This window comes from Mus caroli, unplaced genomic scaffold (assembly GCF_978045245.1).
Source record: "Mus caroli unplaced genomic scaffold, Mus_caroli_1 scaffold_10, whole genome shotgun sequence".
Classification (NCBI taxonomy): Eukaryota; Metazoa; Chordata; class Mammalia; order Rodentia; family Muridae; genus Mus; species Mus caroli.
Window position 1 is genome coordinate 48,667,697 of NW_028227265.1, and position 21,867 is coordinate 48,689,563.

The 21,867-nt window shown below is 40.1% G+C and overlaps 1 protein-coding gene and 1 long non-coding RNA gene across 3 annotated transcripts in view; one reads left to right on the top strand and one right to left on the bottom strand.

Annotated features, from left to right (window-relative positions):
- Nucleotides 1–19,666, top strand: part of Usp38 (ubiquitin specific peptidase 38) — a 32,216-nt gene extending 12,550 nt beyond the window's left edge. Inside the window, exons 5-10 of the mRNA XM_021170325.3 lie at nucleotides 4,886–5,044; nucleotides 7,333–7,526; nucleotides 10,613–10,706; nucleotides 12,926–13,032; nucleotides 14,504–15,866; nucleotides 18,515–19,666. Of these exons, the coding sequence (XP_021025984.1) occupies nucleotides 4,886–5,044; nucleotides 7,333–7,526; nucleotides 10,613–10,706; nucleotides 12,926–13,032; nucleotides 14,504–15,866; nucleotides 18,515–18,676 (2,079 nt within the window). The 3' untranslated portion in view covers nucleotides 18,677–19,666. The remainder of the gene's footprint in view (nucleotides 1–4,885; nucleotides 5,045–7,332; nucleotides 7,527–10,612; nucleotides 10,707–12,925; nucleotides 13,033–14,503; nucleotides 15,867–18,514) is intronic.
- LOC110300239 (uncharacterized) lies at nucleotides 7–17,243 on the bottom strand. 2 transcript variants are annotated; one of them, XR_003837397.1, is made up of 4 exons: nucleotides 17,176–17,243; nucleotides 12,942–13,021; nucleotides 1,105–1,135; nucleotides 7–65 (listed from the first exon to the last, which is right to left on the bottom strand). It is a non-coding gene; the product is annotated as an uncharacterized LOC110300239 (long non-coding RNA). The 2 variants fall into 2 exon arrangements; XR_003837396.1 differs by having other exon boundaries at nucleotides 12,942–13,024; nucleotides 17,176–17,235.
- Nucleotides 19,667–21,867: the final 2,201 nt, after the last annotated feature.

Consider the following 21,867-nt stretch of genomic DNA (forward strand, 5'->3'; position numbering starts at 1 on the left):
GTAAGTACGGTGGAAGCTCTCTGAACCAGAAATGCTTGTTCTCAAAGTATAGCTCATAGTGGATGCTTAATGAAAAGACTGTAGGTTAGCTTTATAGTATGTCATGTAACTACAAATTCTTAACAGATTGAGTTTGTAGAATATCCTCACAAAGACAGTATTTTGAGAAAGTTTGTACTTCACCAAAACAACCCCACTCAACAACCATTGCCAGCAACTGAAGTTACCGCTATAGGGAGCTGTCATCGCAGGGTGCCTTTACACAGCAGCAGTGTAGAATCAAAGTGGCAGAAACTACAGAAACAAGTTAGCCCTAGGTGTAGGGCTTTTTCTTCTTTCTCAGCCCCCTAACCCCATCTTAATGATAGTCACAGTCTACCAACCACCCAAAGCCAATTGCTTGCTGGCTTTGATTTGATTGCAGTTGTGGGTTACTACATGTGAAGAATGACAGAATGTTATTGGAAATCTGTTTGTTTCAGGAAACTGTCATGTGGTTATCTGCATTCTCCAAGGTCTGACCATGTTTTACAGGAGTAGAAACTCAGCAGCAGCCCCTCCCAACCTGAGGGACACTAATACACCATGACAAGTCAGGAGACATGACGAAGAGCAGAGCTAATTCCTCTTGGTTGTGCGCAGCTAGCAAGGTAGCCTCAGCACCCTAGGCTCACATGGGCTAGCCAGTACCTTGTCCTTGGGGGAAATTCACAGACTTTGTTTCAGGGAAACCTTGGCAATAAGTCACTTCATTTCATATTTTGGATGAGTGATTTCTGTAGTCATTGCTCTCATAGTAGTGAAATTGATAGTGAAACCATAAGATTCTTTCTTTACCAAATGACTCAATTTTGAGCTAGTTTACTTAAATATACAAACAAACTGTCTTGTAAAATGTCTACAAAATGTCCTGTCTTCTGACATCATCATGTACAGGATATTTGAATGAAGGCTTCTTTTCTTTTCAAAAGTTGTGGGAAAGGAATTACAACATATGGCCTTGCACACTGGTGCCACTCCTTAACCTCTGTGGAGAATCACATAGGCTCTGCTGAAATCTTACTCCCTTTTCTTACAGTTTGTTAAAAGAAGATACTTCCTTACCTTTTGTATTGTGTTTTTCCTCTATCTCTTTCTGAAAAAGGAAGTTGAAATAACAAAGTTGAAATGTTTGGCTGAAATTTTAGCTATTGGATTAAAGCAGTTTTAAATCACCTATTTAAGAACTATCTAGGTTTGAAATGTGAAGTTTTTGACCTAAGTAAAGCCTGAAAATCAAGACCTAGTACTGTGTGAATACTCTGCAAAACTCAACTAAAGCTAGCTTGGAAACCCAGTATGAAGCTCCATGTGGGGAGGGTTTTATGTGATGTAGGTACATCTGAGCAGTAGCCTGGGATGAACAGCGTACTCGTTCATTACATTTCCTGTTTAGAAATCTGAGAATAGCCGGGCATGGTGGTGCAAGCCTTTAATCCCAGCACTTGGGAGGCAGAGGCAAGCGGATTTCTGAGTTCGAGGCCAGCCTGGTCTACAGAGTGAGTTCCAGGACAGCCAGGACTATACAGAGAAACCCTGTCTCGAAAAACCAAAAAAAAAAAGAAAGAAAAAGAAATCTAAGAATAATCCAGGAAGTTCTGATATGTGTTGTTACAGGCCCAGCTGCTTTTCATATATGTGTTTTAGGGGTTTTTTTTCCCCGAAACAGGGTTTCTCTGTGTAACCCTGGCTGTCCTGGAACTCACTCTGTACACCAGGCTGGCCTCGAACTCAGAAATCCGCCTGCCTCTGCCTCCCAAGTGCTGGGATTAAAGGCATACGCCACCACCGCCCAGCTTCATATACTTCTTATAAAAAGGAAAATTTATTTTAGACAGATCTGTGGTGCATAGTTAAAATGGAAAAAAAAAGCAAAATTAGTAATTATATGTATTTCCTCAAGTAGTTGAATGAGTATTGCAGTAATTTCTAAATGCATTTAATTTCATACATTAAAATATTTAAATTTGGGAGCTAGACATATAGCTCAGTGTTTAAGAGCACTTGTTGAACAACCCAGGCTCAGTTTGCAACACCCACACTGTGATTCATAACCGTCTGTAACTACAGTTTCCGGGGCTCTGACACTGTCTTCTGACCTCTCTGGGTATTCACCTTTGTTTCAGGTAACACTCATACACATGAAATCTAACTTGGAAGCGTTTAGAAGGCATCAGCCTGCTTGTGTGGCAGTCTGCACTGCTGGGAAAGGACTGCATCTCATTTCCTTGTTGGTGATGAGAGTGGCCATTGACAATGTGATAGGAGACAAGACTGCAGCCTGGTTGTGAAGGCCATTTCTCAACTGGAAGAGCTTTGGAAGACTTGAAACTATGAAATTCACTTTTAGAGTCCTTTTCTTTCATCTTTCTCCCTTTACCTCTGAGAAAACAAAATAATTTTGGATTTCGGTCTAGTTTAGCAAGAAAGTGACAGATTTTAGTTTTATGAGATTATCACTGAGATGTGTAGGAAACGTAGAAATGAGAGCCAGGGATATTCTCAGTGATAGAGCACTCTTCTAAGATGCAGGAGTACCTGGGTGGTATCTTCGAGGTGAGGAGAAGGGAGGGAGGAAAACCAGCCAAAAGAACAAACTCATTAGAATCTGGTAGCTGGCATGTCCACACCCCAGGCAGCCACAGGTAACTGAGGAAAGCTGATGAGAACACAGCACAAAATCATAAACTGAGAAAGGGGTACTAGGATCATTGGATCCAAGGGAGGTGTGTTATACCTCAGCAGTTAAGAGCTTGGCTACTGTGCCTGTGGATCTGCACTTAATTCCCAGGACACAAATAGTACTCCACGTGACTGGAACTCTACTTCCGGGGAACCTGATGCCCACTTATGATCTCTGTGAGCACTAGGCCAGGCACACATGTGGCACATGGATATATGTGCAGGGGAAATATCCAAATGCATAAAGTTAAAATATAGAGAGAGGGTAGGGAATGAAAGTAAGTAGAGTGTGTATGTGTGTGTATGAGTTATCCAAGAAAGCTTTAACTAATGAAAGATTAAAATTTTAAATCATAAATTTAAATTGTGCACTTTTTGTGCCAACTCCTTTCCAACCACCCAATTCTGGAACACAAACCTAAAAGTTGACAATGTGGTACTACACACACCTGCTATAGTATGACCACATCAGTTAACTGCCATAGAATTCAGGTTTTAAAAGATGGCATAAAAGGTACAATGTGACTTAATGCATTGACACAGAATAAATCCAGACAGTGCAGGACAGCAATTAACAGTGGTTAATTGCAGAATCTGACCACTGATTGGGGGCCGCAAGAAAGGGAGCTGATTGGGTCAGTACCAGCTGTTCTTAGTACTGTTTGGTGAGACAACCCTGATAGAGTAGTGAATACAGTTTATCGGGATTTGGAGCTGCAAAGATATTATGCATACAGAACCTGGGACACCTTTAGTTCAGAAGTATACTTATTATATGGTATCAGATTATGATTAATAATTAGTTGAAAAAATATTCTATCTTGATGTCAGCCGTTTCTGTAAAATAGAATTTTCATTTTGGCTATCTCTTAAATCTTTGATTGTATAAGAGTTGGTATTTAGACTAATTTTAAGTGAAAGAGCATTATTTTACCGTTTACCAGTATTAAATATTTTAATAATGAGCATTATTTTTGGAGCAGCTGTTTTGTTAATAAGGATATGATCTATCTAAGGTATTATTCCTGTTATTATCAAACAATATATTCTTATTACCTGAGCACAATTTTAGTTACATACAGAGACTTTTGAAGTACACATTGCTATGTACTTTTTTCAGTTTTTTTTCTGTTGAAATTTTTAAGCTTAACACTAGATGGAGCTCTTTCACTAATTTCAGTTGTGGGATGTTCATTGTATTGTTTTTTGTTTTTTGTTTTTTTCCCCGGGAGTTTTAACATTGTTCTGTTAAATAATCTGGTTGGGTTGTGGTGTAACTCATTAATAGAGCACTTGCCTGGCATACACAAGGGTAAGGCTTGAGCCATGGTACTCAAAAGAGGTTTTTAAAAAACAATTTATCTATTCAATAGAATGACCATCACACTTTTACCTGAAAGTGTTTTTTTTTTTAATGCAACAATGACTGAAACTCCTTTGTACATGTAGTTTGTATTTTAGGTGGATTGTGTGCATAATTCATACAGAGATCAAAAGACAATTTACGGGGGTCAGTTCTCTGGATCAAATTCAGGTCCCTAGCATTTGGTAGCAAGGACCTTACCTGTTAAGCATCCCACAATCTTTAATTGTATTAAGTAAAAGCATTTTATTTAATATAATTACAGTGTGTGTGGAAGTCAGAGGACAATTTGACAGTGAGTTCTTCCACCATCTAGGTTCTAGAGATTTAACTGAGCTTGTCGGGCTTGGTGAGAAATAGATGCTTTTTACTGCTGAGCTGAAGGAAGGACAAGCATATTAAATGCAATTACAGAAGCTGGAGAGAGAGCTCAACATTAAGAGTGCTTGCTAGAGGACCTGAGTTCAGTTCTCAGCACCCAGGCCTATGTGGTTCACAAGCACCTGTAACTCCAGCTCTAGGGGAGTTCAAAACCCCCTTCTGTTCTCTGTGGGCATGCGCGCACGGGCACACACACACACACACACACTTAGACATACACATGTAAATAAAAAATAAAATTTTAATGCAATTACAGTTATATAACTTAAAAAATTAGATTTAGCTTGCCAATTGAACAGTGTATGACTTTAAGGAAAAAAGTGATGAAACGTATAGAAGAGTATGTGTTTATCATGCAGTGATTGCATTCTGCTGTCAACTTGTGTGAATTATAAGTGCTTATCCCGGTTCTCTCTTCAGATTGTCCCTCATATAGTTAACTTGGTTCACTCCTTCAGAAGTGATGGCCTGCCTTCCAGCACAGCCTTCCTAGTGCAGTTAACAGAGTTGGTTCACTGTATGATGTACCATTATTCCGGATTCCCAGATCTCTATGAGCCTATTCTGGAGGCAGTAAAGGTATGACAGCTTTGTACCAGGCTTGGTGAGCGACGACATATGATATAAGGAACAGATTTGGTAAAATGTATTCCTTTACTGTAATGAGCTGTTTTTAAGATGGTGGTTTCATTAATGTCAGGGCATAATCTCTTATTTGCTATCGTCATGCTAGATCAATAACCACATTTCTTAATTATGTTGTGTCATCAAGAAAAAGGTGTCACTTTAAATTTATGAGCTGTTAAAGAAATTGGTTGGTGAGGGAATTCTGCACTAGATGCATGCAGACATCAGTTCTGCTTCAGTGTCAGACATGGGCAACAATTAGTCCATCTTCTTAGAAGCAAGGCAATACTCGATTCCCTCCTGTTTTGATTGTTCTGTGTTGTACACTTTATGAATGTCTATATTTTTTAGAATTTCTATTTAAATTATGTTACCTTGATTTTCAAGTTTATAAAAGATAGGTTCTAAAAAGGTGGTAAATCTGTTTGTGTTGAGGAGTGGATGACTGCAAATTCAGAGCCTGGCCAAGAACTTGGAGAGCTAAACTCAGGCTTAGTCAGAAGTTATTAGATATCAATTCTAATCATGATATTAATATAGCAAATACAATATATAGGCCTCATTGCCTTACTAATGTATATAAGATAAATTAAGGACATGCTGTTTTTGCATCTGTTCAGCTAACTGAGACTAAGAACTAGGTCTGGGTCACAAGGCAGTTAGGCCTGTGTGTAACTGGTATGACACTGCCCTTTCAGAAGTAAATGGTACACAGAAGCATTTGCTATGGACTTGAGAGATTGTTACTGCCTTCCCTCATTGCTGCCATGTCTATTGACTGGTATTCTTCCGTCTTCCAGTACTCAGAAACAAAGGGCTTACTCTTAGCCCAAGGAAAGTATTTTCAAGTAGCTGTCAGCAGTAAAAACAAACAAGACAAAAGCAGCTGAAAATGCCATCTCAAAGTGTCAGTCCTCTGTGGGGTCAACAGTAGATGATGACCTTGGTGACCTAGGGTTCTGTTGCTGTGAAGAGACACCATGACTACAGCAACTATCCTAAAGGAAAATATTTAATTGGGAGTGGCATACAGATCAGAGGTCTATTTCATTATCATCCTAGTGGGAAACAGGTGGGACATAGTGCTGGAAAAGGAGCTGGGAGTTCTACATCTGGATCAGCAGGCAGCAAAAAGAGACCTGTCTTGAGCATGAGACTTCAGAACCTACCTCTAGTGACATACCTCCAAAGCCACGTCTATTCCAACAAGGCCACACCTAACAGTCCCCCTTCCTATGGTCCAAGGGGGTAGGGGTGGCATTTTCTTTCAAACCACCACACTTGGTCTAGAAAAGCTAATCATTTAAGCATAAATGATTTTTCCAGCATCTCTTATTGCCCATTGTTCTGCTGGGGCATGAAATCATTTGCACTTAGATTTTTATTTCCTTATTCCCTGCTTTACTAAGTGAGAGGACTGTGTGTAGTAGTAATTTTCTAGATGGCAACCATGAGATTGAGTTTTACTTTTCACAGTCGGATCTTTATGTACTCCCTTTTCATCCTTACTGTAGGCTGCCATTTCTAAGGGCTGATACTGGGTACACCAGAGTCATACTCTGTTTTCATCATAGAATTTGAATACAAGTAATTGACATGCGACTTGAACTCATTGTTCCATTGACTTTTAAAGTATTTTAAGACAAGCATGATATTCCGTGCCTGTGATCTCAGCACTTGGGATACTGGGGCAGGAGAATTACTGTGAGTTCGTGGCCAGCTTAGGCTATTGAGATTTTTGTCTCAAAAAAATTAAATCCCTTAAGATTCTGGGAGGCATTTGTCCCCAAGTCTATTTTGTGGATGCTGTGATAAGTGACTCAGAGGAAGGGTTTCTGTGGCTTACAATCCAAGGGCCTTTTCCATCACTGTATGGAGTCATGGTAACAGGAGCAGCTCTCAGCTGTAATGAGAGCTGTCCATCCCTGAGCAGAGAAGGACAGACAGCCCACATTCAGGGTGAGTCTACTTCTAGTTAACCCTCTCTAGAGACAACCTCACACACATACCCAAAATGACCTCCTTGTTTTTAATTCAGTAAAGTCAACAATTGAAATTAGCTATCTCCTGTAGTGTGATGTTTTAAAGGCTGACTGTATGTTCTCTGTCATGCACAGAATGAGTGAGAGCAAAGACAGCTCAAATGTCAGTAGGGAAGTCCCACATTGTGTTGTTGAGTTGTTTACTAAAAAAATAGTTTTCTCTTTACTTTTTAAACTTTTTTTTTCTTTATGATCTAGGATTTTCCTAAGCCCAGTGAAGAGAAGATTAAGTTGATTCTCAATCAAAGTGCCTGGACTTCTCAATCCAATGCTTTGGCATCTTGCTTCTCTAGACTTTCTGGAAAATCTGAAACTGGGAAAACTGGTCTTATTAACCTGGGAAACACGTGTTACATGAACAGTGTTTTACAAGCATTGTTTATGGCTACAGAGTAAGTTCAAATGTGAACTTTCTGATTTGAAGTAGAAGTAAGTAGGTGCTGAGGAGATGGGAAGAGGAGAGAATGGTCCCTGCTCCCATGTAAGCAGCATAAGTGTTCACAGTGCCATCAGTTGCCTCAGTTAAAAAATGAAACTGTTCTTAATGCCTAGGGACATTGAAATGCCAGCATGTAGATTCTGACCAATTAGATTGTACATTGTACTTAAAATGCCACTGTTTGATTTGTAATCAGTATGACTTGATGTTTTTGTAATGTAACCAAAGGGATTGACTGAGCCTACTCCAAAAAGTTTATATGCCCTACACTACTGGTGACTGGTGCGTTTTACCCTGTTTCCTTGCCTCTACTGTCCTACTGTTTTTTTTTTTTTTTAATTCATATATCATAATTTTTTTTTTTGCTTTTAGGAAACCTAAGCTTTGATTCCATGCCAAGATGTTAGTTCCTGAACAGATTATGCATTCGTGTGAATTTTCTTTCAAGCTCATTTTCTTTTGAATGCAAAAAACCTGAAATCAGTCCTTAGCTGAGTGATATCCTTGTGCTGGAGACACAGCTGCTAGGGTGCCTGTTGCTAGTGCAGCACCTGCCTGTGCATGACCCCAGCACCTCATAAATAAAGCCAGGCTTGCTGTTGTGCATCTGTAATCCCAGCACTTGGGATAAAGCAGAAAGACCTTTATGGTGATTCGTGTCTACATGATGTGTGTAAGGCTAGCATAGACTACATGAGGCTCTGTCATCCCCCCCCAAAAAAAAATTGTCCTTGAAGATACAAAATAATTTTCAACTTTTCCTTAAATAGTTCCAATTGAGCTGACCCAAAGATGGAAGCTGTTAGTAAGTACTTAAACACTGTTAGGTGTGGGCTCAGCTTTAGGGTTTTGTTGTTTGTCCCAGACTATGAAACCCAAGTGCCTGGGCTTCCATTCAGTTTTCTTGTTGGTTAGTTTGTATTTGACAACTTGTTTTAAGACAAAGGGATACTCTTAGACACACATGGTATTAAATGTAAGACTGAAGAGTCCATAGCTCACCACCAGAGGTCACCTTGCTAGCCATGTCATCTTATGGAAAGTAGTGACCTAAAGCACTTGTAACTACAAAGTGTTGTGGCAGCCAGTAATGCTATCTCAAAACAGGAAGATCTCTTAAGAAATACATGAATTATTTTCCTTGGTTTAAAAAAAATCAAACTTGTAAAAACCAAGATGCATACATTCTCAAAAATATCTGCTATGTGCATTGTTTTAGAACTTTTTTGTATAGTTATCTAATGCAGAACAGTTGCATTTAATTAATGTATGTGTGTGCACATCTGGAAGTAGCCCTGTTGAAATTTTCCTTGTCAGTCACTTGACATGGTTTTTATCTTTTTTCTTTAAATGTGTTTATTAGTGTTGGGTGGAGACATGCATGCATCCTATGACATGTGTGTAGAAGCCAGAAGAAAACTGTAGAGTCAGTTCTCTCCTTCCACCTTGCCATGGGTTCCTGGACTAGAACTCAGATCATCAGGCTCGCGTGGCAAGCACCTTTCCCAGCAAGCCATCTTGCCAGCCTGACATTTCCTTATCTATATTTTTGGTAAATATCAGAGTGTTTTGCTCATAGTTAACATTTCTCTAACCATGCACAGATGAGATTTTCCTTAACTAGGCTATGCCAAATTATTTTCCCTTAAAACACTACGGGGGGTGGGGGGTGCTCGGAGTGCGCAGATGTTCACCCTTGTAGATGCGCTTAGAGTGCACAGGCTGATACCAGGATAGCTTCCTCAATCACTTCTTGACCTTATGGCTCCTCGTGGAGCCTGGAGTGACAGGAAAAGCACCTTGCCCAGCTTTCACATGAGTGCTGGAGACATGAGGTTACCCAGGGACCATCTTTCTAACCCAAATTTGACCTTTTATACCAATACATGCTTGTACCTGTGACCCTATACCTCTGACAGCACTTGATTCAATCAATCAGTCTTAGATTTTTCACAATTTAGCAAATGTTATTCCTGTTTTCTTATTTTAGGAAAATTAGGTCTTAACCATAGTGGCCTCAAATTCATGATCCTCCTGCCACAGCGCTCTGAGTATTACAGACTACAGATTCACCCCAGATTACAGGCATATGCCACCAGACCTGGCTTGTAGCACACCCCTTTTATCTGAGAAAGAGAAAGAAATTCAAGTGCTTACTGAGGCTGTAGGATCCCCTAGAACTGGAGTTACAGGTGGCTGTGACATGGGTGACATGGGTGCTGGGAACCAAACTCTGAGCCTTCTCTCTGGCACCATGACTTTATTTTTACTTTGTCTATGCTGGTGTTTTTTTTTCCTGCGTGTCTGTCTGTACCCCCACTTTAGGGCCTGGTGCTGTAGAAGCCACAAGAGGGTGTCCAAGCCACTAAAACTAGAGTTACAGCAGACACTTGTGTCTTGTGGGTGCAAGAGCAGCCAGTACTCTTAACTGCTGACCACCTCAAATCATCCTAACTTCATGATGTGTTTTGATGGAAGAATATTTTTTACTTTTGAAATAATCAACTTTAAGTTGATTTTTATAAGTTAAATTAATATTTAGCCAATTTATATTTGCTGACCCAGAAAATAGAACTATGACAGCATCCATACCAGGCCATGTAACAAGAGCCCATTCATTTATTGTCACCCTGCCATCTTTATAAGTCTACAGACAGACACATAGGTAAACATCAGCATAGACAGATGTAAAAGCGAAGTCATGGTGCCAGAGAGAAGGCTGGGAGTTTGGTTCCCAGCACCCATGATAGGCAGCCCACTCCAGCTCCAGAGGACCCTATAGCCTCTAGAAGCATTTGAAGTAAAAGGAGTATGCTAGAAGCCAGGTGTGGTGGCATACACCTGTGATCCAGCACTCAGGAAGTGGAGGGAGAATATGAGTACTCAACAAAGTGTGATAGTAACTTTGTTAGTAAGGGGCTGCCCTATACATCAGGTAACACCGAGGATAACCATTCTTAAACTAGCTTCCTTTGTGCTGCTTTATAAAAAGTGCATGAGTGTATAGATAACATTATATTCTTTTATATTCTTTTTCAGGTTCAGAAGACAAGTATTATCTTTGAATCTAAATGGGTGTAATTCGTTAATGAAAAAATTACAACATCTTTTTGCTTTTTTGGCTCATACACAAGTGAGTATTTATGTGTATAATATGTACATATTAACTGCATGATCATGTTCTTTAAACTATATATCATCATGAGTCTTTTTAACTGATGGAGTTGTGTGTCATGTGTCTTGTCTAAAATAAAGACAGGTGCAAGTGCTCAGGGACTCTGCCTGGACACCTAGAACTCTTGTCTCTTCTCCCTGCTTCCCTTCCCGGCAGAGGATTATCTTGCTAACCAGCTACACATCAAGTCTACTTTCCTGATAATAAAGAATTTCCTTCATGAAAAAATTTTAAAGCTAGGCTTAATGTCATACACCTGTCACTCCAGCATTCAAAAGACGGAGGCAGGACTCTGAGTTGTAGCATGCTCCTATCTCAAAGAGACAAGAGGGGAGGGGTGGAAGAAAGGACTGAAAAGAATGGACTGTGGCTGGGATTTTGTTTTGTTTTGTTTTGTTGGTTTACAGAGACTGAATATATTGATATAATAGTGAACACAAAATAATTATGGTCTAGGCTTTTTTTCTCTGTGGTCCTTTTGTTAATGGTTTTGTTTTACAAGACAATGTTTCTCTGTGTAGCCCTGGCTGTCTTATAACTCCATTTGTAGACCAAGCTGACCTCGAACTCACAGAGATTTGCCTGCCCCTGCCTCCCAGGTGTTGGGATTAAAGGTGTGTGCTACCACACTCAGCTTTTCTTTATTTTCTTTTAGGTATTCTTTTATTGTAATTACATATCTTTGTAGATCATTGTTCATCTCTTAAGCTCTTGAACTTAAAACTTTGTGTTTTGTTCTTTTATATCCACAAATTAATTCAGTAAAGTCAACTTGAGGCAGGGTCTATAGGTCCTTTAGTTAAATTCATTGAACAGACATATTCAGAGGTTCTGTGTATTGTCTGGTAATAATCAAGCGGGGATCTTGCTCTCAAAGAACTTCTAGTTAAGGCTCAAACATACATAAAATGTAGGTATGTTGCTCACATAAAGCATACATCATTATTTTTCTGGTTCACTCTAATTGCCACTGTCTCACAGTCTGACCATGGTTGGGAAATGACAGTCTTTAGAACTGAAATAAATTTCTTAAATGGAAAGAATTGAGAGCAAGTTTGAGATGACTGTAGTGGCTTAGAGTTGGTGATACACTCAGAGGATATGATTCACCTGGAGAAATATGTTAACAAATTAACATCAGGACCCAGGGAAATAAAAACAGCCTCTGAGCCAGGTGTGGTGGCACACTTCTGTATTGCCAGTATTCCAGAGGTGATGGGGGCAAGAGGCTCAGACACAAGTCTCAAGCCAGTCATAATACTACAAAAGCAGCATTAGACCATAACCAAAACCAAGCAACACTAAAACCTCTCTCCCTTTTCCTGTTGTTTTCTACTAATTTACTGAATTAATTTTTATTCTATACTTCGTACATAAACATGTGTGTGCATCTGTGTAGATATGTACACTTTATTTATTTACTAAATCAGAGCTATTAGGAAAGAAACCCTTCAGGAGGTTTCCATGCTTTCAAGAACCAAGAAAGGCACTGTCACTTTATGCCACAAATATTTCAAATACAGAAAGAATCCACATTTTCAGTTTAACCAGGTCTTTTTTTATGTCTGTTCATTTTCGTTTTGTGAGAATACCTGAGATTTGAGCCTGCATGACCCAGGTTCATTATCAACTGCCTTTAAATTTCTGAAAGAAAGGGGCATGGAGAAGAAAGAAGATGGAAAGTAAAGAAAGCAAGCAAGCAGAGCGAAATAAAGAGAATGAGAGATTATCAAAGTCCTTACCAGCATGCTCCCATCCACACATGTATGACATATGACAGAAATTTTCAGCAAAGTAAATATGTGTGGTTCCTATTGCACACACAATACACACATCATTTGCATTCATTAACATCATTCTAACACCGTTTTTTAAAAAAGATTTAGGGACTCAAAGCCATGTGTGTCAACGAGGGATAAAAGCAGGGACCCTATAGCAGGAGTTAGAGACACCTGAGTCCTGCGGTAATCACCCCTGTGTCCACTTGGTGGTTCCATCTGAGCAGGTCCCATGGCTATGACTAATCTAATGGTTGCTTAATGTAAAAGTTGCCTTGGCTTTGTACCCATGCCTGACATACTTTGGTAAAAATGGAGTATGGGAGTAATCTTTATGAGGTTCAGTCACTGGTTTGTGCTGTAAGAGTCACTTTCTCAAATTTCCTTTCCACAATCAAGAGGGAAGCTTACGCACCTCGGATATTTTTTGAGGCTTCCAGACCTCCGTGGTTCACTCCCAGGTCACAACAGGACTGCTCTGAGTACCTCAGGTTTCTGCTGGACAGGTACAAATAGTTTAAAGTTCATTAAGCTGCCTTCTCTTAGTACCTGATTTCTCTTAATACTGACTTCAGACTTGATCTTTAAAGCACCATGTGTGCCTGTGTGTTTATAAAGTTGTCTCTGTTCTTAGTTTGGCTTTTGTTTTGGATGCTTTCTCTTTAGAGTACCTGTTATCAAAATAGAGCAACAGGATTCCTAAGGGGCAGCTAAAACTTCAGAACTCTTGTCAAATCCCCTCTTAACTACATATCTGTGGGAGCTCAGGCTCTTCTTTGCCTATTTCATCTTGTAAAAATAGATATCAATAAGGAAGGATGCAGTGCAGATACGGAACCCAGCTGTCTTCTGTGGTGCCACATGCTTAGAATACTTAAAAAGTATGAAGCAACGATGCTTACTTAAAAATGCTGGAAATTAATTTGTGATGGTTCATTCTAGGTATATTGTTTTATATATTTTATTGTTTTTAATATAGTAAATATCTTTATGTATGTATGTACATACATATGTTGCTTTTCTGTTGCTTGATAAAATACCATGGCTAGAAACAACACAGAGGAAAAAAGTTTATTTTGGTTCACAGTTTGAGAGAGCATATAGTATGTCATGGCAGAGAATGCCTGGCAGCAGGAATTTGAGACCTGCCTGGCTGTTGGGAAGCAGAGAGAGAAAGGAAAGTGGGACCAGGCTATAAAATTTTCAGAGCCTACCCTCAGCAGTGTATATCAGCAAGGCTAGCTTCATGATCCTTGAGAACAGCACCACCCACTAGGGATGCTGGTTCTATAGGGTTTAGTGGGTTGGGGTTTCTTGTTTGTTTGTTGGGTTGTTTTGTTTTTAATGAATATTAAGCGGTCCTGAGACCAAAATCTTTTAAGAGCCAATTGGTAAACTCTTTAAGAGCTTGGTATTTTGTGGTCTCCTTTAACCAATTCATTAACAATAAGACCTATTTTACCTGCATATTTCTGTGTCCACTCCTTTCTCTGGGATGAATAATTAGTAAAGGTAGTCAGCCTGCACAGCCTGCCTTCCTTCCTGCCTGCCTGCCTGCCTTCCTTCCTGCCTGCCTGCCTTCCTGCCTGCCTTCCTTCCTTCCTGCCTGCCTGCCTGCCTGCCTGCCTGCCTTCTTTCCTGCCTGCCTTCCTGCCTTCCTCAGTGTAGTATTGGTTTCTTGGTGCTAGGCTGCTGAGATGTCAAGCACAGGGAGCTATGTGAGGCAGACTGTGCGTGTGGCTGACTGCAGCTTGGTGTGTGTGTGCTGTATAGCAGCACAGGGGATGTGAGCTGAGTGTGTGTGGAAAGCGAGCATGCTCTTTATGACCTTTCCTATAACTGTTCACACTCTTGCATAAAGGAGGAGAAAACGACTTTAAGCCTTTTACTTGATTGAATTAACATGTTTATAAGCTACCAAGATCTCAAACATAAATACCATTAATCTTGGCTGTGTAATAATATACCCTCTTGCAGACTCCATGAAGAAGAAAAGATCTTGCGAGTTCAGTCCTCACAGAAGCCTTCTGAAGGTCTGGACTGTGCTGAAACTTGTTTACAAGAAGTAACCAGTAAGGTAGCAGTGCCCACAGAGTCTCCCGGTACAGGTGACAGTGAGAAGACTCTAATAGAGAAAATGTTTGGAGGGAAGCTACGGACTCACATCTGCTGCCTAAACTGCGGGAGTACCTCACACAAAGTGGAAGCCTTCACAGATCTTTCGCTAGCCTTTTGTCCTAGCCCTTCTGTGGAAGACCTGTCTTTCCAAGATACAGCTTCGTTACCCAGTGCTCAAGACGATGGGCTAATGCAAACCAGTGTCGCTGACCCAGAAGAAGAGCCAGTAGTTTATAATCCAGCAACAGCTGCCTTTGTCTGTGACTCAGTTGTGAATCAAAGAGTATTAGGCAGTCCTCCTGTTGAGTTTCACTGTGCTGAAAACTCCTCTGTCCCTGAAGAATCTGCAAAGATTCTCATCAGTAAAGATGTACCTCAGAACCCAGGAGGTGAAAGCACAACTTCAGTGACTGACTTACTAAACTACTTTCTGGCTCCAGAGGTTCTTACTGGGGAGAACCAATACTACTGTGAAAGTTGTGCCTCTCTACAGAACGCAGAGAAAACTATGCAAATCACGGAGGAGCCTGAGTATCTTATCCTTACGCTCCTGAGATTCTCCTATGATCAGAAGTACCATGTGAGAAGAAAAATTTTAGACAATGTGTCACTGCCTCTGGTTTTAGAGTTGCCAGTTAAAAGAACTGCTTCCTTCTCTTCCTTGTCGCAGAGTTGGTCTGTAGATGTTGACTTCACTGATATTAATGAGAACCTACCTAAAAAATTAAAACCTTCTGGGACTGAAGAAGCTTTCTGCCCCAAATTAGTGCCCTACCTATTAAGTTCGGTTGTTGTGCACTCTGGTGTGTCCTCTGAGAGTGGCCATTACTACTCTTATGCCAGAAACATCACAGGTACAGAGTCTTCATACCAGATGTGCCCCCAGTCTGAAAGTCTGGCATTAGCACCCTCCCAGAGTTGTTTACTCGGGGTAGAAAGCCCCAATACAGTCATTGAACAGGACTTGGAAAATAAGGAAATGTCACAAGAGTGGTTTTTATTTAATGACAGCAGGGTGACATTTACTTCATTTCAGTCAGTTCAGAAAATCACAAGTAGGTTTCCAAAAGACACAGCTTATGTGCTTTTGTACAAAAAACAAAGCAGAGCTAATGGCGTAGGCAGTGACAGTCCAGCCAGTGGTGTCTGGGTCAATGGAGATCCACCCCTACAGAAAGAGCTGATGGATGCCATAACAAAGGACAACAAGCTGTATTTGCAGGTGAGTTGCAAGCACAGATAGCATTTCTGAACAGTACTGAGTAACAGACTTAATCCAATGGTCTAACTTTAAAGTTGACACATTTTCCAGGGATACTGAAGCCTAAGATTGGATGTATGTAATTCCACTCATCATACATGTAGTATGAAATATTGCCAGCTATCTGCAATACACAAGACTTTATTTTTAATTGCAGAGCTGTGCCTCAGTTGTTTATAACTGCAAATGATGTCATGTTAGTTACAAAGTATTATCAAATCATGCCATACAGAAACAGAAACTTGATACAATGTTCTGTTTCCTCCTGCCGGGAAGAGAGTTTTTTTTGGTTTTTGTTTGGTTGGTTTTTTTTTTTTTTCTGTTTTTATTTATTGTGGGGCGTGGTACAGCCGTGGAGGTCAGAGGCAACTGTACAGTCAGTTTTCTCCATCCACCTCCATGGGTTCTATTGTACACAGACCCTTAGGCCTGCACAGCAAACAGGCTGAACCACAACACCAACTTTAACTCCTGCAGGCTCTTTTTGTCTGTATTTTAAGGAAAATGTATTAACATTCAGATGAATCAGATAAAGAATTTAATGAATATGTGAAGGATGTTTGTGTTCTTCAAAGATTTACCACAGAGCCAAGGAATAAAGAATAAATAAAGAATAAAATTTACTGAGGAAAAGCTATGGAGCAAAAGTTTCATGAGAGGGGTTTGTCAAGAGTATGTCCTTTTCAGCCGGGCGTGGTGGCGCACGCCTTTAATCCCAGCACTCGGGAGGCAGAGGCAGGCGGATTTCTGAGTTCGAGGCCAGCCTGGTCTACAAAGTGAGTGCCAGGACAGCCAGGGCTACACAGAGAAACCCTGTCTCAAAAACCAAAAAAAAAAAAGAGTATGTCCTTTTCAAGAAACTACTTCCTTTGATGTTAATTGGTCCTCAAATTTGTTTGGTTTTGTGTGTATGTATGAGAGAGAGAGAGAAATTTCTCAACTTTCTATCAACAAAAAGAGCCACCAGAAGCTAGGTGTGGTGAGGCCTGCCAGCAAGTCAAACAGGAAGGGACTGGAGGCAGGAAGATTGAGTGCCAGTTGGAGTCTGGCATGTGACACCTAAGGAGACCTTATCCACAAAACAGAAAAGGAACCACAGTAAATTATAAATGAAATTACAGGGCTATTCAAAGGCTTTCACATTTAGTGAATTACAAACTATCTAAAGGATGATACATGATACATTTTAAAGGTGGTATGGCAGTGTTCTAGAGTGTTACAGAAATTAACTTTGCAAAATAATGAGAATGTTAGAACTAGACTGACTTACCATTAACACTTATGCAGATGGCTTAATATCCAGATAAAAGAAATAGAATGTATCCGGTCATCTCTTCCTTGCCTGTGTCACTCAGCCTTACAGATCACAGTATTTGAAGGTTGGAGGTTGCGAGAAGAGACTAAGACAAAATAGGAAGATGTATAAAATAAAATGTATACTACAAGGCCCGGTATGCCCTTCCTTCTGAAGAAAACAGATTATCAATGTTACAATGTTTATCAGATGAGAAGCTGGCTGGTTTCCACGATTGAGCTGGCAGGCATGTTTTATAGCCACAGCTACTCCTCCTTGGATACAGTCCAAGTCCGCAGATTGCTCTGGCTTACCCATTTCTTCGAGCCATGTGGCATTTGACCATGAGCAGCCATTCTTCTCATTGTTGATTTAGGGCCAGTTTTGCACCCTACCTTGTGATTCTGCCGTTATTTATTCACAGATGCGCTTTTGTAAAACTGTATAATGATTTTAACTATACATTTTTTTGAATGAGTATGTGTGTGCATACATGTTGTTCACATGTAGAAGAAAGAGAAGTTTGTGGGAGTCAGTTCTTCTACCATGTGGGCTCCAAATATGGAACTCATATCATTAGGCCATCTCAGATTCCCAGTAACTAATAATGTTCTAAAATAAGAGCAAAATAGTGTTTTATTAAGCATCTGACATGTACTTGACACATAGGCAAACATCATTGATTTCCTGGGAAACTTTCAAATAAATTAGTGGGGAGAGTTCTGTACAGAGATAGGCCTCACTTACTTACTGCTGTTCCTCCAAATCTGCCTGACTCTTTAACCTCGGGAAGCAGTAGAGGGGAAACTCAGACATCATTTCCAACCTGTCATACTCACACACTAATAAAATGGGTTATAGATGTTGAAGAATTCCGTTCCTTTTGTACTAGAGGGTTCGCAGGAGTTGACCCTCCTCTGTTGTAAAGTATTGTTACTACAGTTACCTGAGGAATTTGTCCTCTCTGCCTTGTTTTCTCCAAAGGTAACTATGTACTTTAGTGGGAGATAGCAAAGATAGATGTCAGTTTTTATTTTATTCTATCTTATTTTGTTTAGTTTTTTTCAAACAGGGTTTCTCTGTGTAGCCCTAGCTGTCCTAGAAATCTCTGTTGACGAGGCTGTCCTCCAAGATTGCCTGTCTCTTCCTCCTGAGTACTAGGATTAAAGACGTGTGCATGTCTTGGTGTCAGAGTTTTTAAATGAAGTGTGCCTGCTTGGTAGAGACTAACACAGTCTGAGAAGGTGCGTGTATGTGCCATACTCCTCCGTTCTACTTAGCTAATTAATTTTATAAACATTACTTTTAATTTTAGGAACAAGAATTGAATGCTCGAGCCCGGGCCCTGCAAGCTGCATCTGCTTCCTGTTCGTTTCGACCCAATGGATTTGATGACAATGACCCACCAGGAAGCTGTGGGCCAACTGGTGGAGGGGGTGGAGGAGGATTCAATACAGTGGGCAGACTCGTATTCTGACCCTGAGGAACTGAAAATGTATCTGGTCACAAAACATCAATACTGTGGCTGTTAAAATGTCAGGCTGTAACCTATAGCATATCTATCTTTTATTTTTCTTTTCATTAGACCCGAATACTTTGAGAAAATACACTCAGTGGTTGTTTTTATTTTCTTAACAAAAATACATCATGGAAAAAAAAATCTACCTCTTAAACTTCCATTTGCAGTTATGGTTAGACATGCTTGGCCACAAGTATTGAGAGGAAAAGGCATACCTGCTCCCTAATTAAGCTGCATTAAATTTGGTAGAAGGATTTAAATGGTGTATTTTCAGTTGTACTGAACAAAATAATTCACTTATCATTCTTTATACAAGAATTGATGCTAGATATATCTTAAGAAAAATGAAATTCTTATTTCTGGTATAATTACCCCAATATTAAATTCAAGTCTTTGAAAATAGTAGAGATGGTGAGTCTCTGGAGGCGATGCCACCTTCCACCCCAGCTGCCAGTCTCTGAGCTGCTGTCTCTGCTGTCCTCCGAGTTGCACTCCAGATTCAGGAACAAGTGTCATTTACACACTGGCAAGTGAATTCACACAAGGTGCATGACGCCGGAGGGCAGGGTTTTTAACTGAACTTTGTAGGATTTCCAGTTGTCCAAGGACTTTAAAATCCTGTTTCAGGGAGTGTATCTCCTGTGTGTTTTAAAGGAGGTGAGTCTCTGTATGTGCCTTGCAGTACTGTAATTCAAAAATAGGTTCTCTTTGGCTGCGGCGGAAAGTTTTCTAAAACAAAGCGTTAGGAAGGAATTTTGTGCTAACATTAAAATTATAATTTTTTAAGGTATTAGATTTTTCAGAAGTAAAATCTGGTGGTTCTAAACTAGTAAGTGTAATGGTAAATTTCTAACTCTTAGAAAAATTCGGAGGAAATGAAGCTAGTTTAAGTAAAAAATCTTTAATTGATTTGTTACTTAATCTTCACATTAAACATTGATAACATTTTTAGAGTTGTATATTTGGATTTTTTTCCTTTGAGACACATGCCTTACACATAAAATATAATCTGCTTCATGAAATATTAAAATGCCACACCCCACATCCCTACTGTCCTGTTTTGGTTTTCCTTTTTGGTCCTGGGGTGTTTGCTGTTTAGTGGGAGTGTAGGTGGGAGTTTAGGTGTTTAGGTGGAAGGTGTGTGTGTGTGTGTGTGTGTGTGTGTGTGTGTGTGTGTGTGTGTATTGTGGCAGGAAATTGGAAACATGTCAGTCCTCCTGGGACTTGATTATATAGTACTCAAGCATTGTCCCAGAGATCCGTCTTCCTGGCCATTTTAGCATAGCCATGCCCATGTATTGTTCTGAAGATCAGTCACATTTATTTTGAAAACACTTTAAGGAAATAATGGTCTTTGGTGGCTTAAGGTTTATCTTTTTCCCAAGCATTTGTGGCAGTGATTAAAAACAGCTCCTCATCTTCATCCTGCTGCCCCCAGACCTGTCTCCAGTTACCAGGAGGATTCAGAAAGTAGGCTTTTCAGAGCTGGGAATACTTTACTGATGAATGCCAGTTGCTCTTCCCTGTGAGTGAGTGAGCCTGTGGGCCTCTGCCAGTCCTGAGGGTGCTTTCCTGAATTACCACAGTAAACCACAGGCAGAATGGTAACCAAATTGAGTCAGTCTTAGCATTTGCTGAAATTGATAATTCAGTCAACACTTGGTGCTTCTAGAGCATCCACAAAGGCAGTAAGCCCCCAGCTTTACCTGGGACTATCAAATATTTCAAGGGCTTTATGTGTCAATCAGTATTGAATTGCATATGAGAAAGTTTAAATTTTAGTGATAATGCTAGGATTGTTCAAATTTTCATTGACTAACCAATACCAAAGTTAAGGGCTTTCTTTTAAGATCAGAAATGTAGTACACTAATGGCTTGCTGGGTTTACTATGTTTGGCACTGGAGGGAGCCCCATTGAGAAGTCCACCCAGCTGAACTGCTCTGCCCTCATATCTGGTACTTACTGCTACCTTATTTACACTAACACAAGGCGGCGTCTTCTCCTGTGCCACCATGTCAGTCCCATGCTTCTTACAACTCTTGCTAACGTTTCACGTTAAGGGTGACCAGAGGATCATTGTTATTTCTGTTGAAGACAATCAGCTCAAATGAAAGTGCCCATTACTGCTAAAGAGAACAGGCTTCACTAGAAACCAAAAGGTAAAACTGCACATGTAGATCCGTGCCTCTAAAAGATGTCTCTTGATACATTGCAAAAAGTTAGATATTTTCCCTAATGATAATAATATGCAAGGAAGAAAAAAAATATATGTAGGGCTGGCAAGTCTATCTAATAGGTCCACTAGTGGGTGGGATAATGTCTGACTCCTAGGAATGGTCCCGGCTCACTCATCAAGCTCATTTGAATAGCCAGAAACTATGACTTCAGATGTCATTAGAATCATTGGGTAGAGACACAATACTCACTCATTGTGTCTTAGAGGTACTGAGATCCTTCTGACAGTTTCAAGCAGCTCATTAAATCACACCTGAGAAGAAAAAAATGATTCTTAAATCTGTAATTTGGAGAACCAATGAGATAAGTCTATGTAAAAACAGTGCTTGATGTGAGTGAGGCTTGAGGGCCTAACTTCAGTCCTTAGGAGCCACATGGTGGAGAGAGAACCAGCTTCTACAAGCTGTGTGCTGGGCTCCACACACAGGCTGTGCGTGGCACAAGCACACCCGCCCACACGCATTCGCGCGGCAGGAGGAAAAGTGTGGTTTTCTCTGCTCATGTAACTGTTCTTTTATGATGGTGTTATCTACAGAAATATTTTCTTTTCACATACTAGCCCTTAAGTGCTGTCCTACTATACATGAGGATTGGATGCTTTTTCTGTGCCCAGCACCATTTAAAAAAATAAAAAATGGTACAACTTGTCCAGTTACCTGAAGTCACCATTTCGATATTTCTTTTGTTCAAGATGTATACGTTACATAGTATAGTCTATATATATACTCTAGAGCACTTTTAAGGAAGTGTTTCAAAGGCAATAAGATTTGTATGTAGCGTCTTTTCTCAAAAATGCTATTCTGTAGGGCCTGAGGTCTATAGTTCAGCTTGCAGAGTGCTTTGTCTAGCAGGCACAAATCCCTGGGTTTTATTCCCAGCACCCATCTTTAAAAGAGTCTTTAATGGTCCACAT